The sequence below is a fragment of the Bos indicus genome, chromosome 12 (genome assembly GCF_029378745.1).
Source record: "Bos indicus isolate NIAB-ARS_2022 breed Sahiwal x Tharparkar chromosome 12, NIAB-ARS_B.indTharparkar_mat_pri_1.0, whole genome shotgun sequence".
NCBI lineage: Eukaryota > Metazoa > Chordata > Mammalia > Artiodactyla > Bovidae > Bos > Bos indicus.
In genome coordinates this window covers 34,044,276-34,070,364 of record NC_091771.1, presented here as the reverse complement: position 1 = coordinate 34,070,364, position 26,089 = coordinate 34,044,276, and the positions used below count along the sequence as shown (strand labels likewise).

Below are 26,089 nucleotides of genomic sequence, written 5' to 3'. Positions count from 1 at the left end.
GCCACGGGGCTTGGGAGGGGACGGTACCCTCTCCGGGCCTCAGTTTACGTGTCTAAAGCAAACCCCAGAATGCTGACCTTGAGGGGGCGGCTGAGAAGGACCTTTATTAACTGAACAAATCAGATAAACAGAGGTTGCTGTGCATACTTTTAGTTGGATGAGTCAATGACATTTTAAGAGTTCCAATGTGAGCTGGTAAAATTCCAGCCACCACCCCCACCCCTCAAAGCGGGAGTAGCCATTGATGGTCAACATATTTTAGACCAAATGCTTTATACCACCGTTCCTTCTGGCTTGAAAGGTTTTAAAGCCATTTCTGGGAACTGGTGTTTGTATTCTACAGAGGTTCATGTCCAGTTGATAACAGAATCCAGTGGAAACACCAGGGTTATAAGTCATGCTTAACTCTTTCAGGAGTTAACGCCTCTCCTTCCTGAACTAGGAGTTAGCTCGACAGAGCTGGAAGAAAAACGCCCAAACCTAACCTACAGGACATCAGGACTGCGACAAGCCTGGCTGAGACAGCAGGTGTCTACCCTCAGTGCCTGAGCTATTCCCCCACAGGCCCCGTTCCAAGTCCAGGTCACAGCTCTGAGGCACGAGCTCCAGCTGAGGCGCTGTGCAGCCTGGCTGGGCCCTTACTGTGCAGCCTGGGTCTGGGCCCTTACTGTGCAGCCTGGCTGGGCCCTTACTGTGCAGCCTGGGTCTCTGCCCTTACTGTGCAGCCTGGCTGGGCCCATTCCAGACTCAGAGAAACTCTGCCTGGAAGGTGGAAAGCGATTTTCAGAGTTTAACTGGTCTGTACTGAAGAGCCTGACTGAAGGCAGCAATTTTAACTAACAATGAATCTGATAACAGCTAATGTTTATGCTTTGTTATTAGTACTAATAATATCAATAATAAATAATACTATCATTTTAATTATATGGTAAATAATATGACAAAATAAAACAAAATTTTATTCATAATGTATAATACATATAACATAAATGCTATATGCTAATGATACTAATATTAAAACCATATATGTTTAAAATATAAAACAATATATGCTAATGATATTAATAATAAAGATATTAAGCTAAGCAATCTCAAGGTACTATGAGTGTATTTCAGGCACTGTGGCATCTTTTGAAAGAATATTTATGTGTTTGGTTATGTTTGGCCGCACTGGGTCTTTGTCATTGCGTCTGTTGTTTCACTCTCTGTCCTTCCTCTTGTCCTGGATCTCCTCCCAACGCTTCAGTGCCCTGTTACCTCTGAGATCTCTCTGGCAATAAATTCCAATAGCTTTCTCTCTGGTCATCTTTCTTCCCAGTTCTCTTTTTTAGAGACGGTGGATTAACTTCTCAAACACACAGTTCTGAGCTTGGCCCTTCTCTATTCAAAGACATCTCTGATCCCTCAATGCTTATCAAGTAACATACAGATTCTTTATGTGGAATCCAAGAATCCACAGTCTGAACCTAATGATTTCAGCTTGACCGGGATGGTTCCCTGACACCAAATCGAACTGTTGTGTCCTGTTCTGTGAAACCACATGAAACCACTGTGCCTCTGACCGCTGAACCACTCCACTTCCACTCCATAACTACCAGCAGAAATCTCACCTTCTTCAAACCAGATTTGATCATCCCTATTAAGCCTGCCTGGATTTGGTACATGGGTAAGAACTACAACCCTTGTGAAATCCCTTAGCATCACGGTTTTTCCCGTTGTGGGGTTTAATTCACTCAGCGTATTCTACTATGACTTAGATACATCTTAGGTCGTCGATTGTCTCCCCGACATCGTCCACTGTTCCTCAGAGCTACATCTGAGTGTCTGGATGGGGGACTTGGCAATTTGATCCATAAGGGTGTAACACGGTGGGTGTCAAAATCAGTTCTAGAAAACAGTGACCTTACCTGGCCCCTGTTTGAAGGAGTCAGGTCAATCTAGGATGGAGAAATCACAGAAGGAGAGTGAACAGCAGACCGCAACGGCTACTGGGAAGCACTGGGCCGAGCGTTTACCATGTGATTTCCTTGGTTCTTACAGACCTCCAAGGTAGAGGGAGCTCTCCTGTGCTCTACCCTTAAGGTGTTTAAGGGTCTGCCCAATGCTGGGCATCTTTCAAATGGCAAACTAAAAGCCTGAAGCTCCCCGTAAAGGAATTACAATGGATTCTCATCACTTGAAAGAGTTCATCTGCGGCACACTCAGCACCACCAGGAACGAGGGCATCCTTTCTGCAGGACCAAGGACAGGGCCCCAAATTCAGCCAGTGAGCTACTGGGTGACTCTGCAGGGACACCAGCAACCACACTACACCCTGTGCCTGCTCCCTTATAAGGGAACAGGTATTAAACGCTCAACCGCATTTTTCAAGCACGTAACAATTTCAGTTTCATTCCCCTGGTCATCGTTGTTACAACAATGTTTACCACTAGGTGGCAGGAATACAACGCTATGGAGGTGATTTGGGGACACAGTCTTGTTCCACTGTGTGCAGTTTTTCAGATTGTCACTTTTATTTCTAAATGATTCTAAGAAGTTATTCTCCTTTATTTAAAACTGCATGATAATAAGCATTTTAAATATCATAAAATGTACAGCTTTCAATCCTTTAAAGTTCAACAATAACTGTAGCTCAAGCTAGCTTTAAACACGTAAGTGGAATCATATATACTACGTACTAAGTTGCTTCAGTCATGTCCAACTCTTGGTGACCCCACGGACTGTAGCCCTCCAGGCTCCTCTGTCCACAGGATTCTCCAGGCAAGAATACTCGAGTGGGTTGCCATGCCCTCCTCCAGGGGATCTTCTGGACCCAGGGACTGAACCCACATCTCTTGTGTCTCCTGCATTGGCAGGAGGTTCTTGACTACTAGCTCCACCTAGGAAGCCCCCAAGTGGAACCATACTATCAATAAACTAAGAAAATAACCCAGTGTACATTAAAGCATAGTAAAGGCTGATACTCAGTTTTATTGTGGCTATATAAGATTGACAAATACTGCTTCTAACCTAGCAAGAGTGAAATTGCTGCATTTTAAAGCAAGGTGCTTTCTGGTTTGTTTTGTTTGCTTCATTTCGCTTGTACTTTGCTTCTAAATGACAAAATAAAAGAGAAGGTTTCATGTTATATTTTACAAGTACTTCTCTGCAAGTAACAAAGAAGATATGCTGAAGATTACCAGCATACACCACGTAAATTGGGCAAAATCAGTCTTTTCTCTGTTCGTCATTTACTTTAACAAGCACGTATAAGAGGACGCTTGATGTGTTACATAAGAATTTTGCAGAAATGAATGCAACCTAAAAATGTAATAAACATCTTAAAGAAAATCTGTAGCATTATCCACATGCACACACTATTAACTACTCATGTCCTGCTTTCTCTCTTCAGTGATCCCTTGTGGGTAGAAACTAAGTGCCATAAACTAAGAACAGCAAATATAAACGTGAAATTGTATAATGGTCAAAAATTACCCTGGGAAGTAAATAAGTCAGAAACTAACTCCTGAATATATTTAATTAATATGTGCTCAGGAATAAAATACTTTAATGGCTTTTTAAAAATTATTACTAATTTTGTTAAACAGAAAATGAAGTCCCCACCTTTAACACAAAGAACCCTCTTGACCACAGCAAATCCCTCTTTTGAGGAGGAGGGGGGTGTCCTAAACTATCAGTATGGCAGAACGGGGTGCTTGGTGTAAGGAATTACTGGTCATCTTATCATCCAGGCAGAAGTGAAGCCCAGACTGGCTCAGGCCTTGATGGATAACACAACCCATAGCAAAGGCAGGACTCTTCCCTTGGCTAGCACTGAGTCCCATTTCCTTACAACTGCTACACGGACTCCTTTTAGGAATATGCAAATGAGCAAGTGGTCATCAACAAACAGGACCTCTGGAAGACAGATTGGCCCTGAGGTCTCCATTCAAGCCTGGATCCAGAAAAAGTGAGGCAGTCTCACTCTCTGGCTACCCAGGGACGGGTGAGGCGGACTTAGATCTGAAAGTGGTCTGTGGTAGGCCCCCTTTCTAAGGCTCCCTATAATGCAGAGGTTACAAAATAGTTCAGCTTCTGAGTTTGCTGCATCATCACGCCCTCTGCAGGCATGAAGGCAAAACTGAGGTCCTCTTTGGGGGCCAACGAGAAGGAATCGCTGCTGGCACAATTTATACCTGTGATATAGTCTAGCTTCCCTGGTGGCTCAGTGGTAAAGAATCCGCCTGCCAATACAGGAGGCACAGGTTCAATTCCTGGATGGGGAAGATCCTTCGGAGAAGGAAATGTCAGCCCACTCCAGTATTTTTGCCTGGAGAATCCCATGAACAGAGGAGCCTGGTGGGCTACAGTCCATGGGGTCGCAAAGAGTTGGACACAACTGAGTAACTAAACAAAAACCACACAGTCTAGGAGCTTATGGGAAGAATCCTTTGCAATACAGACAGAAGCATGCATCTCCTCTGCTCTCAGCTCTGTAAGGGAACGTTACTGAATGCATTTATAGAGTAGAAATTACACAGTAAGGCTGCCTGGATCCTTGACAGGAAATGAAAAGAACATTGCTCTCAGAGCCTTGACAGTTATTAGTGAATTTGATTCATGAGGTGCTTGTGTTCTACTCTAAAAATAAGTACAATAACCATCATAAAAATTTCTGAGCTATCATCACTCAGGGTTGACAGGTATAACAGTGCACGTTTCTAATTCACTCTTGGGAAATGAAGCCGACTTAGAACATGTAATGGTCTCTTAACAAAGAATCTCATTCACACGAACTCTGTTGGAAAGGGCATGGAAACAGTTCAAAGCAGAAGGAGAAGGAAAGTCATAATACTAATAATGTCTCAAAGATTAGAATTTTGAGAGCCCCTATTAGCTACATGGAGTACAAGAGAGATGCCTTCAACTTTTCTCCCAAATCTAGCTCAGAGCTGGGCTCATCTCTCCTGGAGGAACTGTGTGGTATAAATGCCACCTCCAGCAGCTTCACACAACAGCGGAACATTTCACAACAAAGAGAGAGGTCACTTCTTAACCTGAGAAACAGCAACCTAACAAGAAGACTCCTGAGGGCAACACAGCTGGGAGCACTACCTCCAGGCAGGTGAAGGGACCACCTGTGCCCATCTCAGGGGGAGGAGGGTGGCCCTAACAGGCACCTGTCATGCTTGGCAGGCCACCAAGGATCCTTACCTCTTCTGTCTTGTCTTCTGGACCGTCCGCCCCTCCATGGCTGGGCTGAGCGTGACTGCTGGCTCCACTGTCCTCCCTGCCCTGGTCACAGGTGGCTTGCAAGGCCTCCTGGGAGGACCCGAGACCTTGCTCCCTCTGCGCGGGCCCCTCGGCCCTTTCCTCGCTGTCCGCTGAGCTCAGGGACAGCGCGCTGACACTGCTGGGACACTTGGCACTCGCTGCATCGGGGCTCCGAGGGCTGGGGGGCTTGGGCGTGGTGGGCCTCAGAGGCCCTAGAGGATGCTCAGGCTCCGAGGGAAACCGGTCACCAGGTCCCGGTTCGTCGGAGTCTCTGTCCGACATCTCCCGGGCCGGTGGGCTGGACAGAGAGCCCTGGGCGCGAGGAGTCGCACCTCCTGGGACCACTGCCCTGGGCGGTCCTCCTGCACCCACCGGAACCGGGTCTCGGGGCTCCGCACGCCCCCGTCCGCACCCCTCGGGGGCAGCGGCCGCGCGGCGGGAGTAGTCATCGTGCAGCCGGCTGAGTGGCCGCGGCCCAGGCGCTGCGCTCCCGGGGTCACCAGTCCGGCCGGCCGTGCCACCCCCCGCGAGCCGGAGCACGCGAGCCAGGTCCGGCACCCGCAGCGGGCTCCTCCAGCGCCTGGGCCTCGTGGGGGCCCCGCCCGAGCCGTCGGAGTCGGCGGAAGAGCCGCTCAGGGTCCTGCGGGGCCCCCGGCCCTCCTGCGCGGCCCGCAGTTCGGCCAAGTGCGAGGCGGACTTCCTTCGGAAGGAGCTCTTCCCGAGGAAGGTCAGGCTGTCCGTGCTCTTGCTGCGCCGGCAGACACCGTTCCGCTCGGGCTCGCGCGCTAGGCACTCCGGTGCCTCGCACGCCGCCGGCCGGAGGGGCTCCGGGTCGAGGAGGCGGATGCGCCCCAGGCCATAGGCACGTCGGAGGCTCCGCGACCGGAGGGCATTACGCGCGAAGCCTTCGTCCGGTTCCTCGGGGTCCGAACCGTCAGAGGCGAAGCCGGGCCCAGGGGCACACCTGCCCCCAAGGGCCCCGGCCGCCTCGCCGTTGGGGACGGACTTGCCCAGATCGCGGTCCGAGGTTCCCTCCTTCGCCGTATCCCACCCCTCCCGGTTCTGAATGCCCTGGAGGACCGAGGACTTGAGTTTTTTGAAAGAGCCCATTTTCCGGAAGGAGGCCAGGGCGTTCCACGTGGACGAGCTGCCCACGAGGCCGGCGGGCCGGGGCCGCTCACGGTCGGCGCGCGTCCTGCCAGGGCCGGCAGAGAAGAGGCGCAGAATGCGGGCCGGGCTGAGCCGCGCCTCCCGGGCGCCTGCGCCGCCGCCACTGCAGCCGCCGTTGCGGCACGCCGAGTGGGTCCCCATGCCGGGGTCCTTGGGGTCAGAGATGGAACCAGGTACCGCAGCTCCGCGCCCGTGGCCGTTCTGCGCCGTGGTCATGTTCTCGGGGCCGGGGGCCCGCGGGCGCAGGTCAGCGCGGCTCAGACCCACGCGCGCCTCGATGTCCCCCGGCCCCACGCGCAGGCCTTCTTCCTGGGGGCCTCCGGCCTGGCCTTCCCGCCCGCCGTGCACATTGGGCTCCGCAGTCACCGCCTGCAGCAGAAACAAAGCAGGGAGTTAGCCCCGTCATGCCAAGAAGAACCTCCATCAGCGGAGGCTTAGCTATTTTGTTTAGGAGTTGCTAACAGAAAACCAGGCCTGCCGATCACATAAAAACTATTTGCAATTACTATTCAATTACTATTAATAAAATGTTTTTTTCCTCTAATTCATAAATGAAAAGGGAAGAATGCAAATTTTGCCTATGGGTTGTGCATTCCTTATGATGGTAAACTCTGAAATCCACCCGCACTTGTTTCAAGAAAACTTTTGAAAAACTGCTAGAATGAAAAAGCCAAGGCATAGTTCGAGATTGTGTTATTCAAAATAGAAGACATCATCAATTATCTCTCTCTCACACACACACACTCCAACAATATTCCAAAATATCACAGGGAAATTTGAACCAGGTTCAATTTAACACAGCTCATAGGAGGCAAGTGCTAAGTACACAGGAGGCCTCAAGCAAGGAGTTGTGATGTCAAGACAATGAGCTGCGTATTGTCTACAAAATACCCCAAACTCTAAAGACAAAGATGCAAAACACCCCGGGGGCCACCAGAGCAGGACGGACCAAGCTGACTTGATCTGAGGTCAGGCTCTGGGAAGGAAACCACATTAGAGGGGCCTCGGATCAAAGATGCTAACTGCTGGGGGACCCCAGAGAGTTGAGGGTAGTACTGAACTGTGAGAAATCCGGACACAAATTCACAGGAAACCAACAGTGCACGTTCATCCTTCCTCGGCGCAGACACCCACCGCACAGTGTCTGTGCTCTCCCCCCATGAATGCGCGGCTCCATGGCCTCTGCCCATCAGGCCAGCCCGGCCTTCCCGGCGAGGGAGCATGGTTCCTCTGCTCTCAGTGAAGGATCAGAGATGGAATCAGGGAGGGTGCTCATCATCGTTTACCAGGCGCGTGCATGTCAGACCCCCGCGCCAGGCGCTTCAGAAACAAGATGGCACTGGTAACCCTATGAGGCCAACAGGACTATCCCTGTTTTATGCACCATCAGATGGATGCCTGGGCAGGTTAGAGAAGTCACCTGAGGGTCCCACAGCTCTCCCATCCCAAAGGCTATGCTCTTCTCCACTGCTTCAAGCTAGGATTTGAACACAGGCGTCTGACTCCAAGCTCAATGCTTCAAGACATCGTTCAGTCGCTCAGTTGTGTAAGACTCTTGGCGACCCCACGGACTGCAGCACCCAGGCTTCCCTGTCCTTCACCATCTCCTGGAGCTTACTCCTGTGATAGAGCCAGTGGCAGCCTGTGCAGAAGTAAGTGGCTCTCTTTCCAGGATGATTTAAGAGGCGCTGACAACCCTAAGCACCTCCCTCACATTCTGTCACAACCCAGGCCCAAAGCTTGCCCGTCCCAGAGCCAGCCCTGAGATCCGAGAATGGTCCGTCAATTGTTGCTGTTGTTCACTCACTCAGTCGTGTCCAACTCTTTGCAACCTCATAGACTGCAGCATGCCAGGCTTCCCTGTCCTTCACCATCTCCCAGAGCTTACTCAAACTCATGTCCATCGAGTCAGTGATGCCATCCAACCACCTCATCCTCTATCATCCCCTTCTCCTCCCACCCTCAATCTTTCCCAGCATCAGGGTCTTTTCCAATGAGTCATTTTCCAATAAGTCGGTTCTTCACATCAGGCGGCCAAAGTATTGGAGTTTCAGCTTCAGCATCAGTCCTTCCAATGAATATTCAGGACTGATCTCCTTTAGGATGGACTGGTTGGATCTCCTTGCAGTCCAAGGGACTCTCAGAGTCCTCTCCAACACCACAGTTCAAAAGCATCTTCTTTGGTGCTCAGCTTTCTTTATGGTCCAGCGCTCACATCCGTATATGACCACTGGAAAAACCGTAGCCTTGACTATATGAGCCTTTGTCGGCAAAATGATGTTTCTGCTTTTTAATATGCTGTCTTGGTTTGTCATAACTTTTCTTCCAAGGAGCAAGCGTCTTGATTTTATGGCTGCAGTCATTGTCCACAGTGAGATAACCCTGACTTAAGTCAGGTCCTGGAAGTCTTCATGATACAAGTCAAGACGGGTATTCTGAGTGCCTTCCCTTTTGGCTCAGCTGGTACAGAATCTGCCTACAATGTGGGAAACCTGGGTTCAAGCCCTGGGTTGGAAAGATCCGCTGGAGAAGGGAAAAGCTACCCACTCCAGTATTCAGGCCTGGAGAATTCCATGGACTGTATAGTCCAGGGTTGCAAAAATATTCTGAAGACAACGTTAAAGGTAGAAGAGAAGGAGCAAGGTGTATACAGACCTTGACGTAGGGTCCCAATCTGGCAAAATCCTCTGACATGCAGAAAAAAACCTGACCTCATGCAGAGATCTCCTCTGCTCCTCCACTCCAGATCCTGACAGGTTTGTCTTCTTTTGCCCCTAGCTTGTGCCCACTGAGGGGGATTCCCAGGGAGAATCATAGTTAAAGAGTTGATTCCATCTGGGACCAGGGAGGCTCCACAGATGCAGACCCGGGAGCCTCTCTGAGGTCCACTTACCCAGCTCCCTTCATCAGAAGATGCCTTCTGAGGTCTACTGTTCAGAGAGATGAGGGGCCTGAAGAGCCGGGGGTTGCATCTGAATCAACCGTATCAGCAACATCCTGACTCACCCCGGCACCAAGGTTGGATTCAAAATCTAACACCAGCCGCAGAATGAACCTAACACCCAGCATCGCCTGCCCATCCTCACCTATTCTGGGAGGGACAGGCATTGTGGCTATTGCTGCTTCTCACAATCTTGAAATAAAGCAGACAGCTTATGCCTATTTCCATGTCCATTCATAGGCACTGACCACACAGTTGGTAATAACAAAGGTCCTGTTACGAGCTGCAGAAGAGCAGACAGTATCCCTCCTGTACTCTGGCTGGATGAAGACAGTGTCTTGACACCACAGCCAGAGGGCGCTATGAGACCTTCTGTAACCAAGGACCCAGGGGTGAAGCTGATCCTAAGGGCTCGAGGGGTGCAGGGAAGCCTTACTTTCATGTTGGGTGGTTTGAGAATGTTCCATAGAGGACCGGCGGCCAGGTCTAGATCTAAACTGTCGCCTGAATCTTGAGTAAAGCCATTTCTGTCATCCGTGCTTCAGCACCATCTATAAAATAAGAGATGTGGACATGTGTGTGTATCTCTGCTGGCCTCTGGGAGATGGGCAGGATCCATGATAAACTCAAGGTGGTGACATGGCAAAGGCTCGTCCTAGAGGGCGGTCTAGCACAGGTAGAGGAAGCCGTCCGTTGGCCCACAGATGGGGGTGTCCTCCAGCCTGTGGGACTCTCTGAGGTGAAACCGTAAAGTTCTTTGCAAGCCAAGATGACAGTTGACCCTACATTAAGAACAATATGGTTGGAAGGATGGCTCGATATAATAGTGGAAACTCGGTAAAAACCGCTTTAGAAAAGCCTAAACCTTCCTTGGTCTAACGCTGTAAGAGTATCTGCAGGTGTCACCTTTGAGAAGCCATTGCGAATTCCCTAAGGTGAATTCCCTAAGGTGAATTAAACCCCTTACTCTATGGGTTCCAGTTGCTGTTGTTCAGTTGCTCAGTCATGTCCAACTCTTTGTGACCCATGGACTGTGTAGCCCCCCAGGCTCGCCTCCTACATTGGCAGGCAGGTTCTTTACCACTGAGCCACCCGGGAAGCCCAGGCAGCTCACCAAATGGCTTTACCAAAGCGTATTCTAATGCCATATATTTATATTTATCATTTTAACAGGTTCATGTGGCTGCCTTCAGAACAAGACTGCTTAACTCTTTTGGAGTAAGAACTGTGATTTGCACAATTATTCAAGTTTATATGGATGTGAATTTTGTATCCGTCATCCTGCCTTACTATAATATCTGTACCAACAACTCATCATTACATACCACCATGTTATTCCAACAAGAATATGTTCAAATTTTTACAACACTAAAAAGTGTGCGCTTAAAGCTTTATGTAAGTTTCAGGATCCAGTAAAACACATGTGTATCTGAGTTTCTAATTGGGGCAACACGCTTCTTAAACGACCAGTGACTTAGTATTCTATGAACAATGTGATTGTTGTCTGTTGCTTGGAACGAAACTGAAAATCACGGAAAAAAGCTTTTCCTGGAATTTCCGAGTAACATACCAACTTGCATTATTTAGAACTAATACTTTGACCTCTATTCAGTAACAAGGGCTGCAATTCAATCAGTGGTTTTGTAGCCAGTCTTGTAAATTACGGGAGCTCAGCCAGAGATATTTATGAACAGAGCTACAAGAAAGAATTTTAGATGGGAATATTGTGAAATCCATTGTCTACCAGCTGGATTCTGGACCGTATGAACTTTAGAAGGGAACATTTCTTTTCATTCGTAATGAGAATTCTCTGAAAACAACCATGATCAGTAATTTTTAAATAAGAACTTGTACTCGAATTTGAAATTCAGGAACATATAACAGGCTCACGTACAAATAAGGAGGTTTTCGTAACACATTAGGGTAAATTATAGAAAAGACGACACTGGAAGACAACCCAGAAATCTGGATGCTCAGGGGTGAGTGCACAGAGCCCTGAGTCACAGCACAGCACAGAGACCAGGACCCGCCGTGCAGCCATGACAGTGAAGGGGCAGACCTGGCAGCAGGGAACCCGGCTCCAGCCCCAGCACTGCCGCGTGCTGGCCAAACCCCAGGGTCATCCCAGCCCTCTTCCTTTCCCTTCCCATCTCACTGGTTTGGCCTGAGGTTTGGAGCGTTTCAACAGTCTTGGCCTTGCCCCAGCTCCAATACCTCCACTGGGATGGCTAGCTACCCTGACCAGTCTCCGGTCCTACGGTCTGACTCACTCGCCCCCCAGCCACAGTGTCCTTCCCGTGTGCACCACTGCATCGAGTGTCCCTGGCTGCCCCTGGACCTCAGAAAGAGTCGCGTCTCAGCCCAGCCCGCCACACCTTCCCTCTACGAATGTTGACACTCACAGCGACCCCTCCTCATGCTGTGATGTTCTCGGCCACTTCCTTGCTGGCTCTCGGAGCCATTTGCAGCCATTCTTGTCTGTGTTGGGAAACCACAGTCCCCATGCTCTCCTGACCAATGGCTTCCGGCCATGTTGGCCAGTGGGTGGGCCCGTGGGAGACACAGAGTGGGGAGTGAAGGGAGACGCAGGGTTTCCCCTCTGCTCAGGTCTCAGCCAAGGCTTGTTCAGCAACCCCTCCTTAGCTCCCACTCTTGCTGGGGTCCCCGCCTGTCTGAGCCCCCTTCCCAGGGCCTCACTCCTATACAGAGGGGCCAGGTGGCCCCCCATTTCCCTCCAGCCTTGGGAGGCAGGACCTTCCCGCTACTGTCCACCTGAACTCTTCTGGCTTCTCTCATTTCTCAGCTGAGTAAGAGGATACTTCTATTAGCTTCTCTTTTTGGAATACCTGAAGATGCTTCTCCTTTCCTAACAGACATGTGCTCTGCCTAACTATCTTTAACTCAAATCAGCTCTTTCTTGGGAGGCACAGTCTCCTTCCTCCCAACTCAGATGCCCCCCCCGCCGTCCTCAGGGGAACCCCATGTGCACCACCATTTCAGCCCTCGCCACGCAGCTCTGCAGCTCTGGTCCTGTCTGCTCGTTCCACGACACTCTGACGAAGTTGAGAGGCAGAAACCAGGTCTTACGGAACTGTGTCCTCTGCATCCAGCCAGTGACTGACTATGGAAGAGGGGCCCACTGAGCCAGACCGTCCTCAGCTGTGAGGCTGGCCATGCACTGGCCAACGGTCAGCACTGCCTTCGCTGAGCTTGTCCATCTCACTCTCCCCTCCCCATCCCTGTAAGGTCCTTTTCTTCTCTCATTCATTCCAACATCTTTCCCAGAACCTTGCTGAAACTGAGACTCTAACTGGGAGCTCAAACTCCAGTCCCCCACCTTATGAACAGGTTGTGTTCTAAACGACTCTTTGCAACCACATGGACCTGCCATCCATGGACATCTCCAGGCAAGAATACTAGAGTGGGTTATTATTTCCTCCTCCAGGGGATCTTCCCAACCCAGGGATCGAATCCAGGTCTCCCGCATTGCAGGCAGATTCTTCACCATCCGAGCCACCAGGGAAGCCCAAGAGTTACTTACAGGTGATCTATTTTCTCATAGACTCTGTCCAGCAAACCACATTTAGCTGATAATATAGTGAATTTAACCATAATTTATAATATTTCGTATGCACCCAAGATTCAACGGTGGGTTCTAGTTTCAAAGATGAAGGTCCTCCCCCACTGCCCATCAGTCCTGAACACAAGACCCTCTCTCTGTTCTTCCCAACCTCCATGTGCACATGTCAAAGGAAGCCTGTCCCTCCCCGGGGACCTGGCATCCTCAGCGTCTTTCCAGGAGAAGATGCAGGAAGATGCTTCAGCAGAGTGGAGCTCTGGCTTCATTTAAATACCCACATGTACACCCATGGCTGATTCATGTCAATGTATGGCAAAAACCACTACAATATTGTAATTAGCCTCCAATTTAAATAAATAAATTTAAATAAATAAATAAATGCCCAATCGTGTAACTGTCTAAAAACCGAAAGTATAAACAAAACTGGACGAGACTGGATCACTGCATCTTCGGGAAGGGTGTGGATTCTGTACAAGGTGTGACTGGCTGACTGGCCTTATCTGGGTCACTAGGCTAAATCACATTCCTGCGGGTGAGAATGGGGTTTCCCAGGGAGGATGGAAGTTTGCTTTGTCAATTCCAAGGGTTTGCCAAGGCAGGTCTTAGGCCAAAGAGAGGAAAACTTTCCTGTGGTCTCTGAAGTTGGGGGTTGGCGGGTCTAACCAGGTGTGCTAGGTAGGTCTGCGTCTCCACTGGGCTTCCTGGCCGTGATCCCAACATTCAGCAAAATGCCAGCCTCTGAACCCCGCTCCCGCACCCCACTCTAAACCTGGGGTTGAAACGGCCTTGGAAGACTTCAGGAGGGGCACTGCCAAGGAAAGAGCTGCATACGGCCTTCCTGGTTCTCACAGCTCCTCCCCGGCCCCCACCTTTCTCTCTCGGTGAGTAAGTCTGCAGCAGCAAGCTCCCAAGTTCACAGTGAGGACTACCTCGTGCCTGAAGCCACCCCCGAAAGGGATGTCACTACAGCAACAGGACCTCCCAGTAACGGCACTCACTATTCAGAGCAAGGAAAGTTTTCCAGACGGGCAGCCCTGATCTAGAAGGCACTTTGAAGGTCACTGGAGCAAAAGCAGCGTTTCTGCTCCCAAGGGGCGATTTAGCAGAATCCAGAGCCGTAGTGACTGGGCTCACCCTGCAGGCTGCACGGAAGTCCCCTCGACACAGTTTGTATACTCAGCGCTTGGTAAAAACGTTTGCCAGAGTGTGTGTGTGTGTATATATATGTGTGTGTGCTGCGTGCACTTATTTTACTGCCCAAGTCCTTTGGTTTTGTTCTTTGCATAAAGTGCGTCTCTGGACATAGATCCCCAGTTTACAACACTGCATTTTGGAGAGGACAAGATCAGCCTACCACCCCATTTCCATCCAGTTCGGCCTCAGTTTAGCGGGTGTGGGAGCAGCTGTGCTGCCAGCCCTGAGGACAGAGGTGCAGAGACCACCTTCTCCTGCTCATTCACTGGTGGCCCGTGTGCTTACGCTGGTTTTCAGAGGAAAACAGTTGCTGGAATGCCTCATTTGTCTGATTTAAACTGCCTGCTTTGCTGAACTGACACATGGCTGTTGGTTCACGGACATCCTCCTTCAGGAGATGCCCTGGTACCCATAGGTACCAACGAGACCAGAGCAGTGGTGACCGGCCACTGTCCCTGAGCAGAGGCCCCCAGTCATACCCCCACCTCGGGGGTTCCGGTAGGAGCTCAGCGGGGTGGAGCAGGGGAGGCTGCTTGGATAGAGGAGGGGGCTGTGGTGATGAGCCCTCCCCGGGGACATCATGTGTCCCTCTGCGGCGGAGGACCAAGGACCCTGGTCTCTGCAAAGGAAACCTCCTCTAATGAGGGGCCCTAGCCTCACTCCAGAGGCTCAGAAAAGCCGACAGCTCCAAGTGCAAGGAAAACCGGATGGAGGGAAAGACCACACGTGTCTCAGGCCCTCACTCAGTGCCAACTCCTCAGCTCACGTTTGTCCTTCAAAAAAGGACTAGCGGGCAACTCAGGAGAGCCCCTCAGTGGCTTCTTTTGGGGGTTTACTATTCTTTCTACAACAGAAATTTGTGCCAGAAGCTCCAATGGGACTATACAGCCGCTCCATCATCCGGCTTCTTGCCCAGGGCCGCTGCTGCAGGCAGGTGGCCGCCCCTGGGGTTGTGCACACTGAGGTCTTCTGGACGGCAAAGATGACACGCCTTCTGTGGACACAGCCCTGCCACTGTCCACTCTGTCTACTAGCCCACCACTCCCTGCAGGGGGAGCGAGTGTGGGAGACCGGCCAGGTTTCTTCTCTCTCTCCAAACACAGCCCACTAGCACTGTTCTCTCCTCCCAGCTTCAGTCCTTACCTTCTCCCCAGCCAGTCCTCCCGGACTCCCCAACCTCATGCAACATCCAGCTTTGCCCATGGGGAGACCAGCCACCAGCCGGCCCGTCCCCCAGCTCCATTTGCCTGATGTGATGCTGCTGGCTCTCACAGGTCGGAAGCTTCTGGAAGCCCAAGGGAATGTGGCAGGGACACATGTGAGACTCAGGAACACCCGGGCCCCACCCCCGTGACACAGGGCTCCATGACATTCTAAATATGTAGGCTGCTCAGAGGGCCTGATGTGAAATGAGCACTACATTCTGTCTTTTGTGAAGAGTTCAAAACTAATTTAGGCGCTTTAAAAAAATAAAAATAAAAAATAACAATGATGGAAGTGTCTTGAACCTAAAAAAAGGAGAGTGGGAGGGGAGGGGGCGGGTCTCCCCGGAGGCCCAGGAAGGTGAGCACCAGGCAACCAAGAAAGGACTAGGTCTGTTTCCCCTCCTCAACCACGAGCCACCAGGGACTGCAAAGGACCCAGCGACTGCAGACAAGGCCCAGCGAGACCCTTGGTGAGACCAGCCTCAGAGAGTCAGGAAAGCCTACCCAAGTCTGCTGGTTCGTGTCCCTGGCTAACGACCACTTCAGAACCGTAATGACACAGCATCACCCTGGGTCCCCACTGTCCCTCCTAGGACGAGGGCTCTGACGCGAGAGGCTGCGTCTCAGCAGAAACGTCTCCTCCCTGCCTCGCAGTGGTGACACAAGCAGCTCAGGGCCATGTGCAGGTAACCCGAGTAGGCAAACCAGAAAGAAGGACCGACGGCTTCCAATTGAACAGATCATCTTCGGCTTGTTTTGAGACTTCATCTTGTAACAAGGGGCTTCCCTGGTGGCTCAGAGGTTAAAGCGTCTGCCTCCGATGAGGGAGATCCGGGTTCAATCCGGATTGGGAAGATCCCCTGGAGAAGGAAATGATAACCCACTCCACTATTCTTGCCTGGAGAATCCCACAGACAGAGGAGCCTGGCAGGCTACAGTTCACGGGGTCGCAAAGAATCAGACAGAAAACCTCACTTGAGGCTTCATCTGTTCATCCATTCGTTCCACCACTGGTGTTGGGACAGACAGAGGACGAGAGTGGGGACAGTGGACACTGTCTCAGCCAGCTGGGAGACACATGATTAAACAAGCAACTGTAAGGAAGTCTGCCTGGTTATGACACCCCGACGGGCTCCCTCAGGAAGTGACATCAGTGCCAGGACTGCAGGGGAGGGAGGTGGGGGCACCTGCAAAGAGCCTCATTTATTGACTCACTTTCAACAAGAACTGTCTTTCATTCCCTCGCCCCACACCTTAAATGTGACAATCTGGTTTCAACACCCATCTTCTAAAATTAAGAACTAAATGAAGTTAAAGCTTTATACCTACTGAGGTTTAACAGAGAAACAGAACAGGCTTTTTCAACAGTTACTGTTGATGTTTGGTGACGACTGCATTTTCCAGCTGAATTCCTAGAATCGCCCAGGTCCTAAGCATAGCCCTTGACTGTCTCGACTGGGGTTAGGACATTTCTTGCTGTGTTTATCGCTGTTATACTGTGTCCCCTGAGGGCTCTCCAGTACTGACACTGAGGTCAACATGGGCCTGTTCTTCAGGAGATTACAGTCTTGTCCAGAAAACAACAAAAACATCACTGCTGCTGCTAAGTCGCTTCAGTCGTGTCCGACTCTGTGCGACCCCATAGACGGCAGCCCACCAGGCTCCCCCGTCCCTGGGATTCTCCAGGCAAGAACACTGGAGTGGGTTGCCATTTCCTTCTCCAGTGCATGAAAGTGAAAAGTCAAAGTGAGATTCCCATTTTCTGGGAATTTTGTGTTTTCTGCATAATTTTGTAAAAATTTAGGTTAAAAAAATCCCTACATCCAACAAAAAGAGAGCATACATGTCAAGACTTCTGCTTGCCCTCAAACTAAACCAAGCACATAAATTTCTGCAAAAGGCTAAGCTTTTCTTAATTTGCTTCTCTTTCTACACTTAGCAACAGCCTGTTTTGAACAGCTAGTTAAACAACTGCTTAATAATGGAATTATTAAGTGTTTCTTTTGACTGAGGGGCTGCATAAGAGACTTGCTGAGAAGCCAGGGCTCATGAACTGGGAAGTTTGGGACCTTCTGGGCCAGGGTTGAACCCAACTTGCAGCAAAGACCAGCCTGGAAAGTAGCTTCTTCCACAAGGCCTGATTCATGACCGACTAGGAGCAGCTTGCTCAGAAATGTGCACGTGTTCAGGACAGGCCTGTCCTTGTCACCATCGGCTACCACGTGTACCCAGACTGTCTGGCAGCTGTTAGCAGCTCAATAAATATTTGATGAAATGTTCAGGGACTCCTTGTGAACACTGAGTCTGCATGCCTACAAAGTAACCCTACCCACCTGTGGGAGGGACTGCCAGCTTCTCCCCGGAACTAACTGTGCATTGTAAGATCCAAAAAAGATCTTTCTGTCTCCTTTCCCACCTCTCCACCAAGAAAAATGAGAAATAAGTCTGAGACTTGGAGGAGCCACTGAATTTAAGCCACAAAAAATTCTGTATCTCAATTCTCACTTTCAAGACCCGGCCCTGAAGGGAAGGCCCAATGTCATTGTGGTCAGGCTCTCCCAACACACACGTGACTTTCACCACGTGTCACACATGGAGACGTGGGCCCCACGGCACGTCCTCAATGGTGGAGTTCAAGGAAACCATGAGGACGAAGGGCCAGGAGTCCACCCTTTGCTGGATTGGATACCTGGCTCCTCATCAAAACAGATTTCATGAAAGGAAGCTCATGTCTCTGAGGAATTAAGAGAAAGAGGGAAAAGCAGCCTTAGGGCATGACTTCCTTTCCTGCCAAGGGACGGGGATGCCCCAGGAACCAGTCTGCATCCTCCACAGAAGGGTCCGCCGCACTTGGGGTGGGAGGGGAGGCTTTCAATGAGGCGGCTCCTAATATGCTCCCCTCATGAAATCAACCCTCTGCTCCCCTCTCAACCACCCCACCACCAGACTGGACAAGCACCAGGACGCTTCAGCTCACAGACCCAGCGGCAGTCCCTACTCTGTTCTCATCTCCTGTGAGGGCTCTGTCCCCTGCACTCAGTGCAGACTTTTGATCGCACATCATTAGAGAGGCAAGCGGAGACACAGAACAGAAGACAAAGCCCATGTGACGAGACCTGTCACCTTCTCCACCTGCATCTTCTGAGCAGGAACAGTGGGTCTATTATCTGTTATTCTGCATGATTTTGCCTCCTACGCCCTTCAAGTATTAAACCTCAATTTTAATTTTCTTCCACAATTTGCACACACGCAAAAAAAGTCATAGGAGCATACTAATATTGTAGCTCAAAGTACAGGTAAGACTGAAAAATAGGAACTCAGGTCTCCGATGGAGGCCAGTGCTAGAGTCCATCAATTCTGCTGGCTGAATGCCCCTACCCAGTCCTTCTGAACTTGAATCCTAGAAGAACTAGAAAACAAACTTGCAAACACACGACAAAGTGATATCCTTACTTATTATCTTTTAAGAGCAAGAATACACTCCGATGTAGCAAAGAATATAGGGATCAAGTATTACAGAGTTACTCGTTGTCATTGTATAAAAATACATTTATGACAACATGGACAGACTCCAAAAGCTAAACGAAGCCTTAAAGGACCCAGTACAAGAAGACAGACATGGAGGGGCTTCCCTGGAGGGCCAGTGGTTAAGACTCTGTACTTCTAATGCAGGTGGCGTGGGTTTGATCCCTGGCCAGCAAACTAAAGTCCCACATGCTGCATGGCACAGCCAAAAAAACCCAGCAGCTCACACGCTGCTGGTTTCTAGCAACTCCAAGGTGTCCAGGAAGGGTGACTCTACAGACACAGGAAGTGGAGGCTGGGGGCTGGGGAGGAAACAAGTGGTGACCATAAAAGGCCATGAGGGTTCTTCTGGGGACCATGGTTGCACAGCTCTGTAAAATTCACTAAAAACAACTGACTTGTACAATTGAAGAGAGTGGATTTTATGGTATGTAGATTATATGACTAAAGCTGTTAAAGCACAAAATTGACGATATTAAGCATGATGGCCTTGTGAATCATCTGATAAACATTCGGGGGATTTAGAAACATAATTCAATGTAAAGCGTCTAAGTGTCCGAGAAATGAACTTCAGTCAAAAAGGCCACCAGGTCCCCACCTCAGAAATATCACAAGGTTCCCATCTTCATCACCAGCGACCTCAGGAAAAGTCAAAAGTCTTTTCTCCTAATGGTTTTTCCATCACTTTTTTCAGGGACTTTACAATGAAGATCTTTATGGCTCAGCTTTTGCCTGTTTGGATTTGCAGGAGAGCAAATTGGGCAACTCATGGTCCATGCCAGAGGCTTCACCGTAAAGCAACCAGGAGCTCTCAAAACTGGGCATGAGACAAAGGTGGGGAGGCGTCTCTGCTGAAAGCCAGGCTCCAATGCAGATGCAGGCTGGACCACCTCCCTGGGCATCTCGAGGGGCTGCCCACATGGGCGCCTGTGCCCAGACAGCGGGGATGCCACATTTCAGCTGGTGTGAAGCCTTGGCCAGCTAGGCAGGCACACTCACCCACATTCGCACCTGCCCACATGCAAGTCCTTCCTGGTCAGTTTCACATTCGACATTGGTTACAGGCTGAAAAACTAGTCCTATAAACCAAGCAGCCCCTGGGCTTGCTGCTCTGGGTTTTGTTTTCTGTTTGAAAAGGCTTCATCCTCATGCTCTCGGCTCTGTCCAGCCCCCGGCCTCCCCTCATCTTCCTCTCCAGTCTCCTCCTCCCGGGGACTGAGATGTCGCCCACTCTCCTGGTCCTGGTCTTGGTCCTAATCCTCGGCTGTCTTCACAGATGGGATTTCCAAGGGTTAGAAATGATACAGACTTCTGTTCAGTGTCTCATTTTACCAATGAGAAACCAAGAGAGCAAAGCAAAAGAGCTGACACGTTTACAGCAGCTTTATTCATAGCTGCCAACATTTGGAAACAGGCAAGATGACCTTCGGAGGGTGACTAGACAAATAAACTGTGGTGCATCCAGACGGCGGAATAGCATTCGGTGCAAAAAAGAGCTGAGCTATCAGCCATTGGAAAACAAATGGAGAAACCTTCAACTGCTGCTGCTAAGTCGCTTCAGTCATGTCCGACTCTGTGCGACCCCAGAGACGGCAGCCCACCGGGCTCCCCCGTCCCCGGGATTCTCCAGGCAAGAACACTGGAGTGGGATGCCTTCAAGTATAACACTAAGTGGAAGACAATCCAAAGAAGCCATATACTGGATAGCTCTGCTATCCAACATTCTGGAAGAGGCAGAGCCTTAGAGACAGTGAACAGATGGGTGGTTGCCAGGTGTTACAAGAAGGGAGGGTGAAGGGGGGGCACAGAGGATTCTCAAGCAGTGAGACCACCCAGTGAGACGCTGAGATGGGCGCTCGCTACCATGCATTTGTGCCAACTCAGGATGGACAGCACAACCCCAAGAGTGAGCCCCAAAGTGAGCCACAGTTCTGGGGATGACAAGGTGGCAGTCAATATTGGCTCATGGACTGGTACAATGGTGCCAGGCAGATGTGAGAAGTTACAAGCAGATGAAAACTGTGTGCCAGGCAGACAGGTATTAGGGAACACTGTACCTTCTGATTAATTTTCCTGTAAACTGAAAACTACTCTTAAAAAGAGTATAGATTTAAAATATAAGTAAACAAAGAGCTGCTGAGTGAACAGGACGGTCAAGCCAGTGGCACTGACCCTTACTACTTGAGAGCTTTGTCCACAGCAGAGGGTCTCTGCTCATCCAGGTGAGCACCCAGAAACCCACCCCTTGAGTCCGTGACCACCTGACCAAGGTCTATGAAGGGAGAGCCAGCACCATTGCATCACCAAGACTCAAGAACACTTTCCATCAAAATCCAACTCTATGAGTGTGTCATCCCAACCAGCGGATTTTGAGGTTCACGTGAAAGAACAAGGGTTGGGGAATCAGCAATATTCTTGGGGGGGGGTGGTGTTGGGGTGACAGGCAGGGAGAGACAGGTGCCAAGTCAAAAGCCTCTATTAACACAAGGTTAAAGTTGGAATTTTACATGAAATCAAGCATTTTAATTGCATTAGTGAGTAGTTTGTTTAAGCCGGATGTGAATGTGAGATTTTTATGACCCACAAGTGGCAGGGGAGTCGGGGGACCTGCCCGGGTTTCCATGGAGGCTGGGGAGGAATGCACACAGAACTAATTCACGGGTCCCCCAGGAGCAGAAAAACAAAGCTGCTCTACAGCCACACCCCAGATGTCATGCTTGTTCAACTAGGAGATTACGTATGGGAAAGAAATGTTGAGGGATGTGTTTCTAGGAGGAAAATCAAAAAAGAAAGCTTATGGAGTGACAGGGCTTCCCTGGTGGCTCAGACAATAAAGGATTGGCCAGCAAAGTAGGAGATTTGGGTTCGATCCCGGGCTTGGGAAGATCCCCTGGGGGAGGAAATGGCAACCCACTTCAGTATTCTTGCCTGGAGAATCCCATGGACAGAGGAGTCTGGCAGGCTATATGAGGTCACAAAGAGGCGGACACAACAGAGCAATTAACATTTTCACTTTTTTTCAAGGACTGATAAGCCCAAAATTCAGAGTGATGGTTACCTCTCAGGAGGGGTTGTCAAACTTACACATGTTACATATGTTCTTTGTACAAATTAAGTGTTTAATAAACTCATTTTAAGAAGATATATGAGTGTTAGAAAGATAAGGCAGAAAACACTAATATAAATAAAGTACCATAACAGGACTGAGCAGGTGAGGGGCTTCCCAGGGGGCGCTGGTGGTAAAGAACCCACCTGCCTATGCAGGAGACATAAGAGACCTGGGTTCAATCTCTGGGTCAGGAAGATCCCCTGGAGAAGGGAATGGCAACCCACTCCAGTATTCTTGCCTGGAGAAGCCCCATGGATAGAGGAGCCTGGCAGGCTGCAGTCCACGGAGTTCCCAAGAGTCAGACACGACTGAAGTGACTTGGCACACATGAACGCAGGCAAGTGGGTGGACTGATCACTTGGCATCAGAGAGACCTGTGTTCAAATTCCCACTGCAGATTTAGCAGCCATCTAACCCTAAACAAGTGACACAGCTCCCACATCTGAAAAAGGGGGGACATAGTAGTATCCTCAGCTGGAATTGGGTTAAATAGTAACTTGCCTGTTGAAGAGCTCAGAGGCATCTGGGAAAGAGGAACAGATCCCATTCGGACCACAGACCACGTGCCAGAAGCCATGGGAACCCTACAGGCACAGTCCCACTGGATTATTTCCAGGTCATATAGTAATAAACAAAGGAGATAGGAATTTGAACCCATGGACAGTCTGACTCCAGTGCTAGGCTCCTGGCCATCAGGCTAGTCTTCCTCTCTGATAAAACCCTTATATTATTATTAATAGTGTTGCTTACTATCATAAACATTAGGTGGCTTAAACAATTAGGTTAAAAATCACCTATACAAAAAAAAAAAAATCACCTATACATCACTAACATGGGAATACTTGACACAAAAGCAATTTATTTCAAAAAGAACCCAAAGGTAGAGAACCAACTGGCCAGTGTGATCGACATTGTCAAGTGACTCTCAGAAATTCCATACATTCAATTCTACAAAAAATGATAGGAGCCAAGCTCGATCAAAGAGGCAACAGTCTTTCCCAGCCCTCCCCTAACCTGTTCCCCAGCCAATTAATCTGAGATGACACATGCAGTCCTAAGTACCACATGTTAGAAGAACAGAGTCACTGCAAATCAGCCTAGACGATGGCCTGGCACCCATGTCCTTTCACAGACAATAGAAGGATCCTGGGATGCTCAGCTTTTAACACAAAATTTAGGAATTTTCCTACAGAAGGAGCACAGATTTACTCAGACATGCATCTTCTGGGAGAATCAGTGCATAGAATGCAGTCCTTTCAGTTCTGGGACAAAGAGTTCATGAAGCATCAGGCGTCTAGCAGTTCAGGACGGTTCAGCGGCCACAGAGGGGCTTGGGGGCTGGATGCATCACCTCTGAGGTTCCTCCACCGTAGGTTTTATGATCCTGAACAAACAAACCCCATCTCCTAAAAATGCAATCCTTTCAGAAACAGCAGAAAGGGCCCTTAGGAAGGGCACTGCCCACCTCAGATGCCCTGCAGTCATTGCTACTTACAGCTCTCCTAACCCTGCTGAGTCCCAGACACCTGTCAGGGTCCACACCCTCATGAGCACATGTGGGACAGGCCCACACAACATCTGGGGCAAGAGCAGAGTGGAACAAAATGCACTGCTCACTTGCTGAACTGGATGTCCAGTTTTAAGTCCCTACAACACTTACTTAGGAAACTGTCGTGAACTAAGCCACCCCAAGAACAATGCTTCACGGCGACCCCAGAGCACACTGAACCAGGCGTCCAACCAGACCTAACCAAGCGTACAATCGCACTTACCCAGGCCCCAGATGGGAGACGCCCACAGACCTTGTCACCTGAGTCTAAAGGATTTCGTGGCGAAGGGTTTCAGAGACCTCTTGGCAATTTTTCCTGTTTCTGGAACACCCAGCAAAGCCATCTGTCCCCGACATAAGCTTGCTGCCTGATTCCCGCATCCATGCTGGTACGGAGCAGGGAGGCGGGGAGGACCTGATGTGGAGCACAGTCACTTTAGAAACAAAACAAGTGTAGACGCGGGGAGTAGAGGAGGAGGCGCTGGAAGAACAAGGCTCTGCTTCCGGGAAACTGAACATCTGTCACACCCTGTGCGCTGAGCCCCAGGCATCTGGTAACTTCAGTCCTGTTAGTGGTCCCTCTCTAATCCTTAAACACATTTAAAACAGCAACCAGAAACGGAAACCCAGAAAAGGGTGGTGCTTTCAATACCCCATCAGAGCAGGTCCCATAGGACTCCCCAGAGACAATCTCATTCTCCAGAGAACGTGTCTAATTTTGACTTGCTATTTCCTGCTGATTAGGTGAGTCACAGGTTAATTTGTAGATTATTTGTGTCCTGTAGCGATGCAGATCATTTCTGCCTTTCAGAAAAGATAACAGAGGTCACGGTTTTACTGCCTGTGGGGCGTTAGCCAGTTTTGTCTCCCACTCAGCAAAGCTCTCAGCCTTTCCTGAGTATCTGACCCCTGCCCCCAGCGCCCTGAGTCCCCCTGCCCTCAGCATCCCAGCCCCCTACCCTCACACATGGGGTAAATCAGTCTCTGACACATGCTCACCAGAGATTTACACCATGTTTTAACATTGTGAAAATTGCCCATTGATACATTTAATCTATATTCAATCACCATGGTCCCATTACTCTTTTCCTCTATAATTTTCTACTGAGTCTGTGTTATGTAACAGTTTTTGTCATTATCCTCATACACTCTTAACTATCTTATACAAATGTTATAGATTTAGACAGCAGAAATAGAGAGCAACTTCAAACTGGGCTCCTTCTCAAATTGGTTCTCTTTAAATACTCCAGCTTAATTTAGAAATCATGCCTGCTATTGTCTCTTAAAATACGCAACTTTCTACTAATGTGTTGATTTCTTTAGACCGCAAATAACCTTTACTGAACATTAAGTGACACACACCATAGCAGACGTGTTTGAACAAAGAGGCAAAGAGGAAACCAGAACTGCGGTCATCTTTACTTGGCTCTCTACAACCCCAATCCCCAAGATGCTTCTCAAAATCCTCTACCCTCTCACTGCTTTCACTCTTTGCTATCTCCTGTTCATCTGTATTATTATTACAGACGTTAGATTGCAGTATGCTACTTGGACCTACTTAGCTTCTGGAGCTTTTGAAAATCTCCTCTGCTCCACTCACCCTCTGACCAACCCAGATCAGATGCTCCCACGGGTGCAGGATCCGCGGTCTGGTCACTCCTGTCTCTGCCCCACATGCAGCTCTAACAACCCTCTTCTCACCTGAGGACCCGGGCACAGCAGGGTGTAGGACTCTCAGGAGGAGGCCCGGGCTGGACACCACTGGGAGACCAGTCTGACCTCTTCCCCACACCCTCTCAGCACAGCCCCAGCTCCAGAAATTCCTAAGAACTTGACCGTGCCTGACCCCCTTGGGGGGAGCAAAGGGATGCTTAGAAAGAGTAGGCCACGTGACCCAAGTCAGAGCAAGCTCAGGTCCTTCCAGCTGTAAACGGTCATCTTCAATGAACACTTCAGCGCCCCGGCCCCCAGTCTCCTCCGAGGCGTCTCTGGTCTTGTTCATTTCGCCTCGTGCTCGATCTGCTCTATCAGGCGCCAGTGCTGCTTCCTCGAGCACCTTTGTAGGCTCTTTGGGGAGTGACATACACACACCACCATATAGACAGTGATAACCAACAAGGAAATACTGTATAACACAGGCAAATACACGCAATATCTTATAATAACCAGGAAGGTAAAGGATCTGAAGAAGAACACACACACAAAATAGAACCGCTTTGCTGTACATCTGAAACTAACACAGCGCTGTGAATTAACTATACATCAATTTAAAACAAAGAAAATCCATATTAAAAATAAAAGAATTCCTTCATACAAAAAAATACACGGATAACATCTCTACATTTTTTCATCCCTAGTTCAGGGACCAATAAACATTTACTAAATAAACGGATGGTTTAGAAAGGACGGTAGAAAGCTGTCCTCTGTAAATCAGAACATCTTCCGGCTGTCTTCCTGTTGCTGCTTTTGGCTGTACCACATGGCTTGTGGGGTCTCAGTTCACCAAACAGGGATTGAACCCACACCCTCAGCTATGAAAGCATGGCCTTAACCACTGCATTGC

The 26,089-nt window shown here is 49.6% G+C and overlaps 1 protein-coding gene across 4 annotated transcripts in view; it reads right to left on the bottom strand.

Moving 5' to 3' along the window:
* The window catches only part of SPATA13 (spermatogenesis associated 13), a 289,869-nt gene that overhangs the window by 53,316 nt on the left and 210,464 nt on the right, over window positions 1–26,089 (bottom strand). For 2 of the 4 annotated variants that reach the window (XM_070800273.1, XM_019971494.2), the window contains one exon: window positions 5,194–6,792. In XM_070800273.1, coding sequence (XP_070656374.1) covers window positions 5,194–6,792 — 1,599 coding nt within the window. Of the gene's footprint in view, window positions 1–5,193; window positions 6,793–9,800; window positions 9,916–23,749; window positions 24,429–26,089 lie in introns of those variants that run through there. The other 2 variants (XM_070800274.1, XM_070800275.1) reach the window with 2 other exon arrangements.